At 40.5% G+C, this 19,101-nt stretch overlaps 2 protein-coding genes across 4 annotated transcripts; both read right to left on the bottom strand.

Annotated features, from left to right (window-relative positions):
* Nucleotides 1–2,680: 2,680 nt before the first annotated feature.
* LOC124473027 lies at nt 2,681–5,498 on the bottom strand. The gene is made up of 6 exons (XM_047028252.1): nt 5,252–5,498; nt 4,486–4,558; nt 3,825–4,097; nt 3,656–3,718; nt 3,388–3,502; nt 2,681–2,987 (listed from the first exon to the last, which is right to left on the bottom strand). The coding sequence occupies exons 1-5, from the start codon at nt 5,369–5,371 to the stop codon at nt 3,390–3,392; spliced, it is 642 nt and encodes a 213-aa protein (XP_046884208.1). The 5' UTR covers nt 5,372–5,498; the 3' UTR covers nt 2,681–2,987; nt 3,388–3,389.
* A 286-nt stretch (nt 5,499–5,784) lies between these two features.
* On the bottom strand, nt 5,785–19,023 carry smg7 (SMG7 nonsense mediated mRNA decay factor). Of its 3 annotated transcripts, XM_047028245.1 has the most exons (23): nt 18,891–19,023; nt 17,404–17,435; nt 17,122–17,239; nt 16,736–16,868; nt 16,304–16,475; nt 16,142–16,213; nt 15,868–16,018; nt 15,478–15,613; nt 15,033–15,195; nt 14,697–14,853; nt 14,461–14,531; nt 14,151–14,211; nt 13,903–14,022; nt 13,333–13,750; nt 12,967–13,108; nt 12,468–12,850; nt 11,870–12,262; nt 10,729–10,878; nt 9,979–10,065; nt 9,614–9,770; nt 9,136–9,306; nt 8,703–8,860; nt 5,785–8,446 (listed from the first exon to the last, which is right to left on the bottom strand). In XM_047028245.1, exons 1-23 carry the CDS (start codon nt 18,914–18,916, stop codon nt 8,333–8,335), a joined length of 3,585 nt encoding a protein of 1,194 aa, XP_046884201.1. In that variant the 5' UTR covers nt 18,917–19,023; the 3' UTR covers nt 5,785–8,332. The 3 variants fall into 3 exon arrangements, with proteins under 3 accessions (XP_046884201.1, XP_046884199.1, XP_046884200.1); XM_047028243.1 differs by lacking the exon at nt 10,729–10,878 and having other exon boundaries at nt 18,891–19,022; XM_047028244.1 differs by lacking the exon at nt 10,729–10,878 and having other exon boundaries at nt 13,378–13,750; nt 18,891–19,021.
* Nucleotides 19,024–19,101: the final 78 nt, after the last annotated feature.

The raw sequence follows: 19,101 nt of genomic DNA, 5'->3' as shown, positions 1-19,101 counted from the left end.
TTGGTCAAAAAGAGCCAAATATAAATACATATGTCTATTCTTACTGCCAGACAAACAACTCAGAGTAGGATATTAAACTAAATGTTGCATTTTCAACATTCCAAGATGAAACTCAAAGGAAAAAGTAATAGAGTTGTCAGAAAGCTCTTTCATTCTGTACATTATGAAACAATGGCATGATTGAGAAATAGGTATAATGAAGATAAAACACATGATATATTACCACATTGAGTATGAAGTGTATGAACATTGCAGTGTGCGAATGCAGTAATTAATTAATCTTACCGTTGTCTACAACTACTTTAGTTCCATGTCCAAAGATAATTTTGTTGTTGGAGTTAGTCACACAATGTATTCTTGCTGACTAAAAACCGGACTCATTTTGACTTCCTTTTCAACACTTAATCTAAAAAAACACTCAACACTTCAGCATTAATCAACTGCAGCTTTGCTTAATAATAGTTATTTAACATTATTAATTGGAATGATGACCTTCTAATAGGCTTTTTGGGGGTATTTTGATGGATATTTTAGATTGGGGCCCTAATATCATAAGATTTTAAATCTATACCTCAATATTTAACTGTGTAGTAGAGAGTTTGTAAAAACAAAATGTTTTACATTGATGTAATTGTTGTTTGAAATGTTACCCTAGTTAGCCTCAAATGCATTTATCAAAAAATGTAATGGGCTGATTCATGTATCTGTCTCAAATATATTCCTGATGTATTTAAAGGGATTTTAGAAAGACATCAACATAAAACTTACCTGCTTCCACATTCAATTTTGTTCCACTACCAAAGATAAGCTTGTTTCCACTCTGAGCATTCACACTGAGCTACAACCCTTGGCAATAACTCTAAATATAGAGCTATAAAATGTGCCTTTCAAACTGACTATATAGACAGATTTGACAAGATATGCTGTTATCGTTATGGATTTTGATAAAGATATCACATCATTTTGCATATATTCACCAAACGCAAGGCATGTTAACAGTATTGTCCTACACTTTGTACATTACAACTATATTCAACAAAATTAAAATACTTATCTGTGTCTAACTTTAGACTACAATTCATTTTTATAAAGTAGAGCACTTACCATACTGCTCAATGATATTCACTTCAGATCCAAAGATGCGCTTCTAGTCTTCATCTTCTTCACTAAGAGGGAATGGAAGAAAATATGTTATAATTAGACACTTCAATACATGTCATATCTTAATCAACAATAACATTCATAAGAAATGCAGTTACCAGGTTTAGATGATACATTGTTTCATTCCTCACTACAGCATTTTTAGAACATGTTCAGTGGTTAGCCTACTAATCATCTATTACACACTTTCTTTACAGTTCATCACATTTAATGGTATCTGCAGCACAGTCAATTGGGATTCATAGCACACAAATCTTCATTGATCATATAGTTTCCAAATGGAATATAGGGACATTATTGTAGAAATTGTAGATGTTCCCTTACCATTATAATGGCTGCAATAAGTCAACTTATTGTTGTCACTCTGTACTTAGTTCCAAACGAAGATCCAAACGAAGACTACTGCTTTCTTGCAGTGCTCATTTATACCTTTATTTATCATATCATCTTTGTTTTGTAGGAACCTCAAACCTAAATAGTGAACATACTTTTGACCTATTAGCCTATATTTCTCCACAGAGAAATGGCCTCACCGTGCCTCACCTGTGACCTATATTTCTATAGATCTGTAATCACGAAACTTTCACCATCATACCTTAAAAAAATGACACATCACAAGTGTGTCTAAATTGTGATGTGATTCCTATATGAAACGTTGTGAGATATGCAAGTCACTCAAACGTTACTAAGATACTGCCTCTCTGCACGATTAGTATCATAATTGGGTACTAGAAGTAGTTGCAATGCATCTGTAATGCATCTTTTTTATTTATCTAATGTTCATTTTTTAGGGCTGTATTGTGTACATCTGCATATGTACCCATATGCAGAAAAGCTATGTATTTTTTTTTATAATGCCAACATCAACACAATGACAAAGAGTATAAAGTTGTATTTACATTTACATTTACATTTACATTTAGTCATTTAGCAGACGCTCTTATCCAGAGCGACTTACAGTAAGTACAGGGACATTCCCCCCGAGACAAGTAGCGTGAAGTGTTATTAAATCAATTATATTTGACTCCCATTCAAGTGAATGCTCAACAGCTGTAACAGCACTATGTATAAACTATTGCGGCATATTAGGATTTTGCAAGTGAGTAAGCATGTACAGAAAGCCAATTAGTCTTACAGAAATGATGTGCAAGATACGTAATTAGACGTCTGTATATCTATGCCTCCACCAGGGGGCGTTATTGCTTTATTACAAGAAGTATGGACCTTCTGTATTATCTAGACCAGTGGTTCTCAACCCTGTCCTCAGGGACCCCCTGTCCTGCTTGTTTTAGATGTTTCCTTGACCAACACACCTGATTCAAATGTATGTTCGTTACCAGGCTTCTACAGAGCTAGATAACGACCCTTTTATTTGAATCAGGTGTGTTGGAGCAGGGAAACATCTAAAACAGGACAGGGGTCCCTGAGGACAGGTTTGAGAACCACTGGTCTAGACATAATTTCTTCTCATTCACAAACTTGAATATTGAGTATAACAAAGCATTTTTACTTTGATACATTTGCTAATATGATTTTATGATAATTAAATGCTTACAGTCAATAAATGTACTAATACAACATGAGATATATTAACGAATAAGTTTTACTTGAAATGTAGCATTGTAAGCAAGTAGCAACAAAACAGGGAAATAATTATAGGCAACAGTAACACTGACATAGAAAGGTAACATTTGTTTACTATCTGTTGGTATCCTTGTTACCTCACCCAACACACAAAGCAACTGATCTTGCCATTTCTTGGAAGCCAACGTGTCAAGATCTTATCAGTTTTGTTTGGTTTGACTGTTCTTGTGGTTGCAAATGTGCTGTTGAAGAAATGAATAACATTTTTTAAGGGTGGCCTATTTAATTTATAGAATATACCATTAATATAATTATATTTAATTAATATCTAGTCATACAGTTGAATGTATAACATTTGTCTACAGCATGCACACTGCCAACAGACAAGTAGTGGCAGATAATGTATTATAAAAGAGAAAAATGTATAACTTACATTAAAGATTGTAGTATCAAACAGCAGAGAAAATTGTATGATTCTTGTTCAATTATTTTAGAAGCAATGCCATAACTGATCACTTCAGGATCTTTTGAACCAACCTACCTGACTACAACTTTATTTTACTTTCATTATAAATAATAACACTTTAACCCCTTTTTTTTTGGGGGGGGGGAGTCATTTAGAATGCACAACAGAATACTTACCACTAGAAAACTAGAACCTTGACAGTTAGTAACACATTGAATGCGACCGCTTTGGCAAACACCACTCTTAATCCATTAACAAGCATAGAGGAGAAGTTGATCTTCGTTATAAAATCTGTAAAAACAACAACAATAATAATAATATCACATATATATAACAATCTGGATACAGTTATTTCTATTGTTAGCTTACTTAGGTTTTATTAAATATCAGAAAGTAAGCAATAAAGCAGATGTGTTCATGGTGTGTAAGTGAAACAGTATTTACCTGCGTATTCAATTTCATCAGCAATTGTTTCAACAGTACAGATAGATGCAAGAGTTTCAACTGCTGGAGTAAAACATGATTTAGAGTTTAGGAGGTTATTTTCTATTTCTGATTGTAGCAAAAGTGTTATTTTTCTGGACACTTACTGCACAGATAATGAGAGACCCACCTGGTTCAACATGCGTTTTTCCAACAGTGATGCCAGGGATGCCATTCATGCTACACGACTGTATTCTTTTGTTGGAAAATCCGGCAAAGTAGTAAGATTTGGCGGAGAAAGACATGACAGCCTTTTCCGTATTTAATGAGACGTTTGTGTTATCCTGCAGGGTTAACTGCATTATTCCATCCTTGGGGAAGAAGCCAGTGGCGAGGCATACCTCTTCAGCATTACCACTCAGAGGAGTAAGGATGGACAGGGATGGTAGAATAGGAGTTTTATCTAAAAAGTGAAAAGTTAAGTGAAGCTAAAACTACTTCTCTCTGCCCCACGCATTTACACATGAACTGGGAATTATTGATTTTGACCTCAATTAAAAAAAACGGTTGACACATTTTTATTTGAATGCATTCACAACAAATCTAATAAAGTAACTAGGTATTTCTAACACTGCTCGCTGATCCACATTAATACAATGTCATTTTACACACATTGCCATCTCAATTTGCCACCAAAATATCTCTCTTGACTCTCTTTTAGGTTTTTCATTTTGGCTTTTGATTCCTTTCACAAAACCATCTATTCTATGCACTTTCATCAAATCTAATTACAATTACACAAATTACTTAACTCACTTACTAACTCATTATTGAAAAGTCAGAATACTTACGATTGGGGTTAACGGTAAGACGAATGCTTTGTCCAAATGTAAGCCACACTGTGTGATGGTTCACTGCAAAAACCTGTGACAAGACATTTGATCATAATTTACTTAAATAATCTCAACTCGACATTTTAATGATAACACTATAGAAATTATTAAGACGCAGTATCTAACTATCGTTTTTATGCTTTGATACAAGTGACTATAACAGAGGTTGTATGAATCTGTAATGAACTGACCATATAACTGATTTTTTTATGCTATAAAGAAAGCCGACCATCATCTTACCTTAACCTTAAAGCCAATTGTTTGCCAGTGTTCTAAACAAATCCATAGTGAAATTGTGATGGTCGATGAGTTGAAAATGTATTCATGTTTAAGGTTTTTGTATGATGGTATATGCAAATTGAGTCACTGTGGTATATTCCACCCCACACAGTGAAACTCGCCATTCAAAAACCTTGAGTTCACTGTCAACCTTGAGCTGACAATTATTTCCTACATTTTTGCTTACTTGAAATTCCTTATCACATGTTTATTCAGGCCCCATATATTTTATGCTGTTAAATATTATACTGAACATGACATGATATTGCCTATCAACATAATTCTAAGGGTTTGTGAAAAAAGTCAAAAGAACGTAAATAAATAAAACAAATAACTTTACTGTTATGGTAAAAAAAAAAAAAAAGGGGGGGGGGGTCCCCATAGTTTGATAGTAGTTACTGTAGCTGTAGTGTTTGTCTGCTGTAATTTTCAAATTTGTACTCACCACTGGGATGGTTGTTTGGAGACAAAAATATTGGTTCAATTTGACATTATCAACAAACAGCCATCTTCTCCTTAGTCTACATTCTCTCAGACACAGTGAAAATCTGATGTCATATGACATGAGTTTACACTGAAGTTGAACTCCATAATATTTGTTATATTCATGTTCAGTTGGTTCTTGTACAGGCACCCAACTAATTTGAATCACTGTGGTATCCCAGTCCACACAATGAGATACTGCACAGCAAAAACTCTACAATGGGTTTGGTATGGATAAGAAAGAAACAGGTGACTGGCAACCAAATCTGAAACCACTATGGTTTCCTAAGTGTGTGGTTGGGAGAGACACTGTCTGTGATAAACGATAAGTCAGCTTTTCTCCCTCTCTTCCCCCCCACTGTGCAGTTTGGTATTTCCAGTGAGCAATGGAATAAGTGTGTAGATCAACATTTGGAAATATACATTTTCCAGTTGTGTGATACTGGAACGAAGGAAGGATGGAGTGAATACTTCTTTAAAAAAGGGTAACTCAGCAATAGGGAGACATGGTTTACTTTATTAAAGGCATAGCTGATTCCACCGTTTCTGAATGTCTACAAAAAGACAAAACACAAAAGCTCAGAACACAAGCCCAGCTCTGAATGAACAACATTCCCTCCAACAATATCAAAATGCTCTGACATAAGTAACAGGGCAAAACATTCCCAACAACCTCTGGAGCCTTCTAACTGCCAAATCCTCATGCAGAGTTTGAAGTGATTCTCTCCTTAATAATGAACTTGAAGTAGGGCTCAGTGCTCGATGTTGGTCAACCGCACAGGGGAACTATCACTGCTGTCATCCTATTATTTCACGTATCCCACAGGATATAGAATGGAATGTAGTTACTGCTCGAATAGTAAGGTTCCTCTTCATCATCCGTTTGTATTCTATTTAACTTAAGAACCATTAGACACAGTCATAATAACCCTTTACAATGATCAAATCCAAAAGGGAAAAACAAAGCCAATTTTGTTCCAGCAGAGCTCCCCTGAAATGTTGATGTTTTTTTTCAGCTTCTGGCCAAATTCGTCCCAACATTCAGTCCAGTGTATTTATATTTTTTCCTTTTTTAAATACATTTTAATGCAACAAGAAAAGCACAATCACACAGAAAATAGACATCATTTGAAGTTGGCATTGATAAGATGTTCTCTACATGAAAATAAAAACACGCTTTCCCCTCATACAAGATATTCGATCTTGTGTGTAAACCCTTTAGATGAGAAATGACTTTTCCGCTGCCTAAACCATAAAGATGTAACTACTGTATATAATTATATTTCTAACCCTATCCAATAGTGAGTTCTCTCCTTAACGGAAAGTGTACAGCTGTGCCTCTACCCAGGAATCTGGAGAGCCTCTTGGTCTACCGATTGTCACTAAGAGCATCAGCATTTTACTCGAATCAGTGAGTCACCTGCTTTAAGTGTCACAATGGTGAAATAACAGTGAAAGTTACAGATAACGGATTGGTTGTCGGTGAAAAATCTTCACATCCAAACAGCAAGATCAGTTAGTCACAGGTTAGTAGAGTCGAGCTACAACTAAAGCCCAGTCAACTTTTCAGGGTCTACAACAGTAAGAACCACTATCACGGAGGACGAAGACGTGTCTTTTCTGATGCTATTGTCAACTGTTGTCATTATACAAGTGGTTTCAAAGAGGTTGCCAGATAACATTCTCGAACCAAGTCCAAGCTCATTTGGAGTCTCACCTGTCCTCTGCCCTCCATCTCTACCAGCCCAGGTAAACTGGCTCGTCAGGCTTGTGCCCCATATTGCTGAACCAGCAGCGTTGCTGGACCCCATTTTGCTAGTTTTACCATTTCATGACAGTGCCAACCATGATAGTAATTATAAAACAACACTGACCAGGCACAAAGAGAGCCAATAAAGCTGCTTAAAACTATTAAAAAAGGCAGGACATTAACAAAAGAAACAATTATGCAGGTAAGCTAGCGAGTTACACTTTACTCAAAGAAAGATGGGTGAAAGTAGGAAGCAAGGGCAGAAGAGGGCAAGATGGAGGAAGGGAACATATAAATATAAAGACTTTCCCCGGTATGCAAACTACTGGACATATTTACCAGATATTTTATGAAGCTAAAACAGCTACGAACAAATCACAAAATACAGTATTCTAGTAATTGCAATCTCTATTGCAGCTAATTGTACTATCCCTAAATCTAGTCCTCATCCCCGTTTGTTTCCTCTTCCTGCTGGGTTGACATTCCCACGCTCAACTGACCTGGAAATAAACCATATCCTAATGAAACATTTACAAGCAATCCGCAGTCCAATTCAGCACTCCTGGAAATTGCTTCCATAGCATAATTTGCTTCCAAAACGCTTCTGTGCACAGTAAATGAGAGGCACACTTTCCCCCCCCACACACACACTTTTCTACCAACTCCATGACAACTCCTTCATTCCTTCATTCGTAACTCTGCTACAAAGAGCCCCTCGTCCTCCTCGGAGATAAAGAAAATGAATCGAGAGATCGGAAAGATCAGTCTTTCTTTTTCACCACGTCTGCCCTTATAGGCCCACCTTGCCCACCCGAAACAACCCACCACACAACCCTCTGCTCTCTTGTACGGTAGGGAAAAATCAAGACAAAGACCGGTATATCCACACCGAGAGCAGCGAAAGAGGAAATCTGGAGACACCAGAGAGACCCAGTGTGAGATGGAAGATGACGTTGTCCCACAGGAGGCGTGGTGGTGGCGGCAGTCCGATGGGTTTTTCAGTTTCCTCAATGTTAAAGATCCTGCGAGTGTGCCCAGCAGTAGCTTCGTGCTCAGCAGCGCTGTGTGGGAGGTGCTCGCACGCTCTCCTTGCCTTGTTGAGGCACAGAGAGAGAGGGGACAGGGCTGCACCGTTCCTCGTCAGCCGAGGGGGGGAGTTTGAGCCTTGGTTGGATCGTTCGCCTTCCCCAGCCTCCATATGCCGGTAATTCCGATTGGAGCTTGTTTTTTTTTAAACTTCTCCTTTCTTTTTAACGTACTCTTCTTGACACAAGTGCTTCTACTTGAGGCCCTTCAGTGTGGCGGGTTCATGGTTCCGTGGCCCCTCTGCTGCTTCTGCTTCTGCTGCATGAGGAGCTGCTCCAGAGCCGAGGGCCCCGGTTGCATCATGGAGCTGGACCAGATGGACTGAGGAAAATGGGAGAATGTTAACAACACGGCTACAACTGTCCTGAAACACACACACACACACACACACACAACAGAACTGTGCATAACACGGAACGAACATCTGCCTTTATCTATCTGCCACAAAACTGACTCTGGGGGAACAAAAAGATGCAGAAAGTTCCAAAGACAAGGCGAAATTGTACAATGAAAGGTTCACCCTCGTAAACTTTCAGTTTGATGTGGGGGGGAGGGGGGGGGGGGGGGGGTTTAGTACCTTCAGACTGTCCAGCAGCACGGCGGAAGAGTCCTCCATGGGCGTCTCCTGGGCAGCCCAAGAGCTGCTGGGCCCGCCACCCTGATGCCAGCTGTTTTCAGAGGTTGCCGATGACGCCGCGGCTGGCAAGTAGTCCAGACCGAACCCACTGACTGTTCCTGGCAAACGAGACAAGAGACACTCATTATCATGCAACATCCTTTTCGTATGTTGAGACAGAGCAGAGGTCAAGACAAATCTTCACAGAGATATGTAGTAGATGGACTACCAGAGTAACGTTGAATTCAACTTGGATTAATGAGGTAAAAAGTGAGTAATACAGTTTTGAAAAATGTGTCAATATGAACATGTTCGTACTTATTGAACTCAACTAAGGAATTAGTGAGACAGCACAAACAAGACAACAGATTTTAGGATTCAGAGAAGGACTCACCGGTCTTTTCCACCTTCCATCGGTCGACCATTCTCCTGTCCCTGCTATCAGGGGTCCCTATGGGGCCGAAGTTAGAGAAAGGCATGGAGCCATGGTTGTGTGTGGGCGGAGAGGAGGGTAAACTGCTTGGGTTGGATGAGTGGGGGGACTGGCTTGCTGGTGTTGAGTGGTCTATCATGGGAGACATGAATAAGTATAAATGTAATTAACCAAAGGCCAAAGAGAATACTGCACTGCCAAGTCATGATTTGTCATGTCAATTCCTAAAGCAGTCTTATTTCAGTCATTTTATTTCTATACATTTTTCACGTGCCTTCATTGTATAGCAATTGTAACTTTTGTTTGAAAGACGCTTTTGAAATTAAAATGTGCTTACTTACTAGTGTAAACTGCCATTTGTGGCAAACAGGTAAGGATTGGATAAGGATATGTTTCTTATTTGATTGAGGGCAACAAGGAGGAGGAGAGAGGTGCGTACCTGAGCTGGCTGGGAGAGACGGGGACCAGGGAGTTCCTTCAAACAGGGAGTAAAGAGAGGGCTCCTGGTGCATCATGGGATTATCAGGTTTGGGGTTGGGGGCCATGTTTTTCCCATAAGCCTGGCTGAAGATGCTGTTGTTTTGATAAGAACTCTCCTAAAAATAAAACATAAGGAGCTTAAAGTCACAATACTCCAACTGCCAACTCCCGTCCCTTGTACTTTCAGCCTAAACAAGTCAGCCTACAAAAGCCTTTTATAGAGAACATGACTGGTGAATCTCAGATGCCGACGATATTTTCTTCAGACGTCAAAACAAGTCTTGAGGAAGGTCTTTGAAAAATGAACTTCCCCTGATAACTGACCTGGATTGGGAATCCAGATAAGGGCAAACGGGAAGATGACTGGTTGATAACCTCAGGTGCACTCTCCATTCGTAACTGGTTTGGCAACTGCAGAAAATAATTAGGAAGTATAGAATGCGATATTACATTCATGTTATATGATTTGTGAACAAAATGACCTGCATACTTTATCCAATTGACAGATGAGCAGATGACAATCTATTAAATTCAAGTGTTGCATCTATTCAAGTGTTCATCAAGTTTCTACCCACAATGGTATTTAAAAAGTCAAACCAATCAATCTTTAGAAAAACTAGTGGTGGCAAATAAATATTAACTAGACTTTGTGTATTTGACATCCCGTTAGTGAAATTAAAATAATAGGAACACATTTTGAAAGAGGCTGATGCTGCTCCAAAGCATTTCACTCTTCTTTAAAATATTAAAGTATTAATATAAGTTAACATCATAATTTTGCTGACTTGATGAAAGCTGCTTTCATGGTACACAAAATATGATTTTTGCATGCTGTGAAAGCCACAATCTGGTATAATAAATCTGATATTGGGTTCCTCAATTTGAAACAAGTTTGCAATTTGAGTGACAGAAAAGAATGAAACAATGGTTCACATCCAATTGCAAATGATTCACCGGCATTTATAACGTCAGCTCAGTTTGAAACTAAGACCGACCTACAGTACTTTCAGGCGAAAACACACAACTACAGATTGTGGCTTCAGGCCTGGAGGGTTGAGGATGAAGACTACATACAAATATGTTTCGTCCTGGAGCAGTGCTAAGAGGACCGGCCAAGGCCTGGTAGAAATCATGAGGCTTAGTAAAGACCAGCTCTTCCTCCTCCTCAAAATCTGCTAGACTTTTTAACAGGTCAGGAGGTAGAAGAGGCGAGCTCTTGTTGTCCTAGTGAGAGACGAAGCAAAAAGAAAAGAAAAAAAGAGGGGAGGGGAAAAACAAAAGACAGAAAGAAGGAAAGCCAGTAAGATAAAGGTTGGCAGAGTGATAGTTAAGGCCCTTTGCACACTGGGTCCGAAATTCGCCGAAATGTTCGCACGTAAAAAAATAAATACAACCTCACGTTATGTCAATCGCGCTAACACACTGCCTCCAAAACTTTCGTCCATCAAAAAAAGAGTTTGATTTTCTGCGGTCCAGTATTTGATAGCTTTTTTGGCAATTCAGAGCCACCGAATTTTGAGGCTGACGATTGCAGAAAAAAATGCATACAAAAATTTCGCACTCAGTGTGCAAGGGCCTTTAGGCTTAAGAATAAAGGGAAGCATGTACATGGTAGCTCAAAGGAAAGGGTCTGGTTTGTTTCCAGAAGACACATGGATGAGCCATAGTGGTTTGAATAAGAGTCCACATCAGGTCAGTCCAAAGTCGAAGGACTACTGACACAGATGTGACAGATATGTTAAAGCTGTATTGATCAATTCCAATTTAAGTCAGCATATCCTTCTAATAAGATGTGCCTTTTAAATTAAAATGTGCATTACTCAAATGCTCAATAAATACTGGCCCAGGATTACACTCGCAGCACAAGATCCCTAAGTCTACAAAAGCCTCATAATGGCCCAATATATTTCATATGGTTCAAATGTCTGCAAACTGTTGGTAGTAATTAGTTATTGTAAAAAACAACAACCCAAATAATATAGATATTTTTTTTATATCATATATATACTTTGCTCAAACTACATCATATTTCATCAAGTTCCTTCAAGTCCCTCAGCAACAGAAATGTTAGCAAAAACAAGAGGAAAAAGAAATCTGAAAAACATTTATGAAGTGCATCAGGCGAAGAACCCTACACGCCATCGAGAAACAAAACCACCCATAAAGTTCAGTGTGATTCACTTATAAAATAGCTATTCTGGAGTAGCCCACTCACCTCAAATGGTGGACCCCTGGACATGTTCTCATGATCTGGGCAGAAGCCCACAGGCGGCCTCTTGGCCCCCATGCGCTCCCCCATCATGGACCTGTTATCTCCCATACGATAAGGAGGTTCCCAGTAGAAATCCTGCATTTTCACATCAGGGTATTTCATCTTCTTGTCCATGGTGGGCTGCTGCTGATGTTGTTGTTGCTGAGATGATTGTGGTGGCTGCATGGGCACAGACTGGAGCTGGTGCTCAAAGAGCTTAAGGGGGTCCTGGGGGGGCATGTAGTATGGCTGCTGTTGGGACTGCTTTACGGGCATCTGCATGGGCATCTTCTGCATGGCGGACTGGGCCTGGTGCTGGCTCCACATCTGGCCTGCTTGCTCCGACACCTGCATGTACTGGTTAGGTGAGGAGGAGAAATCAGACACTTTTCTAACAGGCCTCCATTTGTCCATGGGGAACTAAAACCCTTAAAGGAAGCGCAAACATCACAACTGAGCTAATACTTCCAATTGCTTTCTCAATGTGCCATTTAGGAAATCTACAGAAAGTAATTACATCATCAGGTACTAAGGTAACCATTCCACCACAATAGACAAATACCTGCTGCATCCCAGGATGGTGAGGGGGGCTCTTCCCAAGCTGTACTGGCTGTACAGGCTTGGTAGGAGACTGCTGCTGGGCCATGGCCTGGACCTGGACAGACTGTGGCAGGGTCTGCTGAGACTGTGGCTGGCCCTGGGGCTGCTGGCCCTGGTTCATGGGCCCTGGTCCTGTGGGCCCCTGGCCTGGTCCTGGTCCTGAGGGCCTCTGCTGACTGTAGGGAATGTGTGACGGCTTTCCAGCCTGAACCTGGGTGCCAGCCTGCGAGTGAGCAGCGGCTTGGAGGTAGGGCCCTTGGACGGACACGCCGGTGGAGAAGGCAAAGCCGGGGTTCATGGAGAATGCCACAGTAGGAGGGATCACATAGGCGGGGGGAGGAAACCCTGGGATGGAAGCAGAACTGAAATAAGCACCCACAAAAAAAGCGACTTTGAAACATTATTATAAAATAAAATCAGGTTTAGGGGAAAAACAGTGTACATGAGCATGTATGTAGTACCTGGCCGGCTAGGCAGGGGAGGAAAGGCCCCAGGGTGGTGGATGGGGATCAACTGAGAGGAGCAGGTGGTCTGGGTCTGGGTGACTGGTGTCTTCCTGGCCTCAGACACAGGGGTCTTTCTCATTTCAGGCTGAGCTTTAACCTTCAAATACACACACACACAATTGGGTTTTATGAAAGACTCAAGTTCACCGCAAGTTAGTCAAAACACATATTGTTTTGTTTTCCTTGTTATATAGTACCCTCATTTGAAATGTAGCAAGCAGCCCTATGATAAACACACAAGAACCATTTTCTTTGACAGCTCTTCATGCTTTGTTTCAACAAACAAGGTAACCGTAACAACAACAACTGCCTCCTGCCTACCTGTTTCCCTGCATCCACAGCTTTCTCGTGACAGTTTTTCTTTACCTCGCTCTTCCTCTTGCCATCGCGCTTCGGTTCTCCTTTCCCAGGGGCTCCATTACCCTTGCTGAAGTCCCGCCGCTCTTTCACTCCTTCCTTCGATTGGTGGTTGCGGGTGGGATCCCTGGTCTGCTCCCTGGGCTTGATGTTCTCCTTAAAGGTCACCACTGGCCTCTCTCCACTCTCCAGACTGCTGCTGGGGTTCTTGCCCATGGACAGCACCGACTTGAGGCCTGTGTTTCCATCGTTGGGGGTCTGTTCACCGTTTGAGGACTCCTGGAGGACAGGCACGTCCTTCTCCTGGGGCTCCTCGATTGCAAGCTCTGGGATATCAGTTATGAAGATGAGCAGGCCGTCGCTCGCCCTGCACTGGATCAGTCTGTAGAAATCACAAAGCAGGCCTGGTCAAACAGACTTTCGTTTTGATACAAACACCTGCTATGAGTAATATGAAAAGTCTTTTTGATAACGTGCAGGGTAATTTATAACAAATCTTGTATAATCGAGAGGGGGTGGCGGAGGTGGACTCACCCAGGATAATTGTCAGCCACCCACTTCCCCAGGCAGATGAGCCTCTGGTGCCTGGCTTGGACTGGCAGTCCATCTTTGTCGACAGCTATGCCCTGGTGCCCCTTGGTGAAATCCTGAGTCCTGAAATATATATATATATTTTTTTTTTTTATTAAGAAGCTAAGTAAAGTCAACACAAAAGGTGACAAGCAAGTACATTTCTACTAAACAACATAAGTCTATACAATAAACACCCTATGAGAACTCACCGTAGAGCTGGCCTCAGGGCCAGGAAACCCTGCAGCTCAAACTCCTCTGGGAGTGGAGTCACTGAAAGAAAGATGGTGAAGCAGAGTTCAGAGAGCAGCAGAAAAAGGACATTTAAGGATTCATCTTCTATTTTTTTTTTTTTACAAAGGTGCCATAATGAAAGAAAATTAATTGTAATTGATTAAAAAAAAATTACATCTTCTATCAATAGATTAAAATGGACAGCCAAACGTACACTACTTATGCTTAATTGTAACACATGAAATTGCTCTAGATAGAATTGTAGAGCTGATCTTGTATTCATATTACCTGAAGCGCAGGACACATCGTCCTCCTGAGGTTGGAAACTGTTCAGAATTGACACCAGCCATGGCCAGACACTAGGACAAGAATAGATACATGTTAAAAAAAAAGTATCAGTAAAGAAAATCTAATTAATCACATACAAAGATCCACATTGAACAACATTGCAACAAGCAGATGAGAAGCTAAAACATGACACCTGGAGGCCAGATGTGGACAGATTAGGTAGAGAAAACACTTACTACTGCCTTTTGTCCACCGCACTGTCATGAAAAACGCTTGGACGTAGTTTGAGCCAGTCCAGGGACACCTTTATGGCTGGCAGTGGACACTCTCCCATAATTTCCTCTTTGTTCTTGTTCAGCAAGGCTCGGCTACACATGACACCCAGAAAGGACACTGTAAAGAAAGGAACAGGGGCATATTAAGGTCAACACTCCCTTCAACTAGCCAGGCTAGCTTCTAAGACACCAGAATATTGAGCACTAAACAATTCACACTCACAGGTTATCAATCCCTACTGTTATACCAATAGTGTAATATCTAGACGTATGAATTATCTAGAATAGTATACATACTGAAAAGACCAAGGAGCTGGAACCAACTGATCTGCTCGTCGGAAGTGTAGGTCTGGTCGTCCCCTTCGTTGGCTAGGTCTCTCAGGTGGTGCAGTTCAAACAGGTTGATGACTGTGATGTGGACCAGCTGTTGGGAGCTGAAGGCCTTTTGAAGAATCAGCTTCTGCAAACGAAAATGACCATGGATGGCTGGATAAGCAAAGGAGTCCTCAGCTTCGAGTGTGAACAGCTTGTGATGTTCACTGACTCAAAACACACAAGGCCAACATAACAGTCTGGCGGGTTATGGTATGGAATAATAAAAGTGCCTGTCCAAGTAACTTAACCACACAGGTAGTACCAGCTTTGATTTCTCAATACAAATATGCATGGGAAAGGTATGCTGCTTTTTATTCATTTTTTACAGCCTGCAACATCTGAAAATTAGCTGCTATAAATGCTTTACCTGAAACTGTTCCTCCAACTTCTCCCTCAGATTGTTGAGCTTCTCCAGACTCTTGCTCAGGTAGACGTGACCGTGGAACTTGATAAAGGCCTTGATGAAATCCGATACGCTCCACTTGGTTTTCACCTCATCGCGGCTAAGGAACAGACACACGGGTCTAGCAAGTCTGGAGACAAAATCCTAAACGATGTGGGCCCAGTTGGGTGCCACCACCACAGTTGGCTTCTATAAACAGCCAATTAAACTGTGCCGCTCTTAGTTTTCCTAACTCCCAAAAAAGTTGCATCATTCAACTTCAAACAAAAACACTGCTGTCAACAGCCTTAGCAATACCGCTCGGTACCCATTAAAAAACACTCCAGGAAGCTGCAATAAAGGGCTCAATCATACCTTTCCAAGGCTTTAGATAGGGCTTTCTGCAAGTTGGTGGAAGCTGCAGGGAAGGGGAACTTGACTGCAATGCTCCTGCAGTAGTAGAAGATAGTAGTGAGGTGGTCCCCTTTGGATGAAGCCAGGATGGCCAGCTGATTGTAAGGCTGACCTGTGACAACGGAGAAGATGATAGAAAATAAGTTAACGCCAGTTGACTTGTACAGTTAAATAGTTATGTTATAGTTAAATGTGTAATGTTGAGCTCTGGTTCTACACAGAGGACTATACTCACCATTTGAGGGAACGAGTTGAGCTGCATGTCTGTAATATGACTCTGCTTGGCTGGTTTGGTTACGATATCGTGCTATGAGAAAATGAAAGCAATTAGTATGGCCTAATCCTTTATAGCATGGTTAGGGCGCATAACCAACACTAACAGTGACTCAGTCCTCACCAATGTCTCCAAGGTGGACAAGACAATGCTGGCAGATGTAAGAGCAAGAACTGGGTTGGGGTTTTACAATGCCGCTGGTGTTGGGTTGTTTATTGCTGATAATTCCAAGCTGAGATGACTTCACACGACTAGGCAAGTCCACATTAAACACAGTACACAGCTCCTGTAATAGCTAAAGAGAGATGTGTGTTAATTATGCTTTGCTGTTTTCTACAATTCTATCATACAACAATAATGTAATATAGTTGTACAATGACATTATAATGTACCATATAAAGCATTTTATGAAAAGGGACTTGATTAATGTGAAAGTTCAGTGTGATGGATCATGATGCTGACACCGACATTCGTAACAAATACTGTTATGGTACATTTTAATTGACCATGAGAAAACCATAAGCATAAACAACAGGCAATCATGTAGCAACTCACCTGTGTATAGAATCCACTAGCAGCCTCAAGAAAGAGAGACAGGTTGGCCTGCACTTCACTTCTATTAGGATTGGCTCTGTTCTTGGCTTGACTCTGTAGTGTTGTTATTTGATTCTTAAAAGCATGGTTCCAACTGAAAAATTATATGTGATAATCAATAAAATTCTTGAAGGTCAAACTGACATGAGAAAACATCTGCTGGACTAGTGATGGTTTGCTAATATACAACATTGTAATAACTTTCATGTTTAACTTAAAAGTATTAGATATTAATCACAAACAAACCTCACAAAATAAATTGATGTGACCTTGAAACAATAAACAATTCTTGCATTTAAAAAAAAGCAAGGAGCTCATAAACTAATACAAAGTTGTGGGTGACTTACAGATCTTGCTCCACTTTTTTGTCCAAAGCATACTCCAGGTCAGTCACCAGCATCTTCTGGTACAAATCCTGAAGGGCCTGCCTTGAAGTCCAGACCTCTGCAGCACCAAGCTTAGAATCTGGAAATAATAGGAAACACAGGCTTTCGTAATTGTCTGTTGTGTAAAGAATGTCTATAATTGCAACAGGGGCCACAGCCCATTGTTACACAGAGACAGAGAGATTAAATATAAGTGTATATGAACCATACAAAAGGTGCAATAGGAGACATTCACACACATACCTGTCATGTCAGCCTTCAGGGCCTCTGCCTGCCTGCTCAAAACAAAGAGGACAAAATTGTAACATTCACATTCAATGGCCAATTCGATATCTGAAATGTACTGCTTAGGATGAGAAACAATCCTGGGAGCAAAATATGAGTTACTTTTTCTTTCTTGTTGTCCAGTTATGAAACAGCTACTCTCTTCTGCTGTTAACCCTGTCACGCAGCATTATAAACTACAATGTTTCGATCATTATTATAATTGCCTATTCCACATTTTGCCTGGTTACTGTTTACAAGGAAATACACCAGTCAATACTGTTTACCTTGAACGGAATGCAAATAAAATCAGTAACACAAATGATACCAAATGGCACCATGAAAGTATAATAATAGACTAACTACAATACTGTTTTCCTTAAAAGGGATCATGTATACGACCTGACGACGGGATGCTAACACTGCTTGCGCGTTTAGCTGACACAATACAGTACAGTTTACACTGAGGAACTGTTGAAGAGCATGGAGTAAACGTCAGCCATCTATCTGTCAAGTGAATTACTTGATGGTAAAACCGGATATTTTCAGCTATCCTTCTAGCTTTTCAATAAAGAAAGCCTAGCAAGCTAACTTCAATGGCTAACATGAGTCAATGACTAGCACTAGGCTAGATGTTTAAAATGGTAGTTAGATAAATACCAGCAAAGTACGTAATTATAATCATTGATAGTGTAGATAGCAAGTTCAGCTGGACCCCCATACATCACAATTGCGCGAAAATCAACAATGAATAAAGCTATGGTAGCTATTTAGAGAGAAACGTTAGCATCAACTACGGCCTATAGTACCTATGCATGTTGTTGTGTTAGCTGGGCAGCAGCAAGCTATGTTGCTAGCAACCTAGTTGAAAAGGTTGATGTTAGGCTAACCAGTGTGTTCACTCATTAGAAGCAAGATAGCACTAGCTTCAAATGGACAAGCTGCCTTCCAATTGCAATATTAGTGCCTAGCTTCAACGGAACACTGGAAATGGATCTGTTGAAAATTGAACAAGCTACTGTTAGACTAGATACCTAACGTTAAGATTATGGTAAGGCGCCTGGGTTTTACAAGCTAGCTAGTTACGCTGGATTTTAAATGTAGCGCGCTAGCCAGTTACATGTAGGTTAGCCTAGTAACTAGTAGTAGTTCCTTGCTAGTGGCAGCTAAGGAAAACATTATTATAATAAGCTAAGAACTAGCTAGTGCATGGTATCGGACTATTAGCTACATATGTTTATTTTCAGAGCCAACATTGATTAGCAACACACAAAGCCCGTTTCATTATGTTGTTGTTAGCTCTAGAGCTACCGCTAGCACCACCGGTGTGTTTCTAGTTTGCTAGCTAGCGAAAAGGAACCAGTTTCCCCTGGCTTTAGTGATGCCACAAATAGAGTTTATGTTTCAGCTGGATATCTCAAATACAGCATTTGAATTGTACCGAAAACATTATTTCATAAATGTACCGTAAATATTGGGCGCAGAGGTTCATCCTGCCCGATCGCCGGTCTTTTAGACAACGACTGGTCCAGAAGCAAGAGCTACTCCCGGCGCCATATTGTTCCTCTCAGTTTCATTTAGCAAAGCAACCAGTCCAAATAGCTTGCAACATGCCATCCAAAACAGACAAGAGGGGAGGGTGGTTTGGCGTCACATTGGCTTTGCCAGTAGACAAGG

Source organism: Hypomesus transpacificus, chromosome 10, assembly GCF_021917145.1.
Source record: "Hypomesus transpacificus isolate Combined female chromosome 10, fHypTra1, whole genome shotgun sequence".
NCBI lineage: Eukaryota > Metazoa > Chordata > Actinopteri > Osmeriformes > Osmeridae > Hypomesus > Hypomesus transpacificus.
The sequence above is the reverse complement of the archived record's forward strand: the minus strand, read 5'-3'. Positions and strand labels throughout refer to the sequence as shown.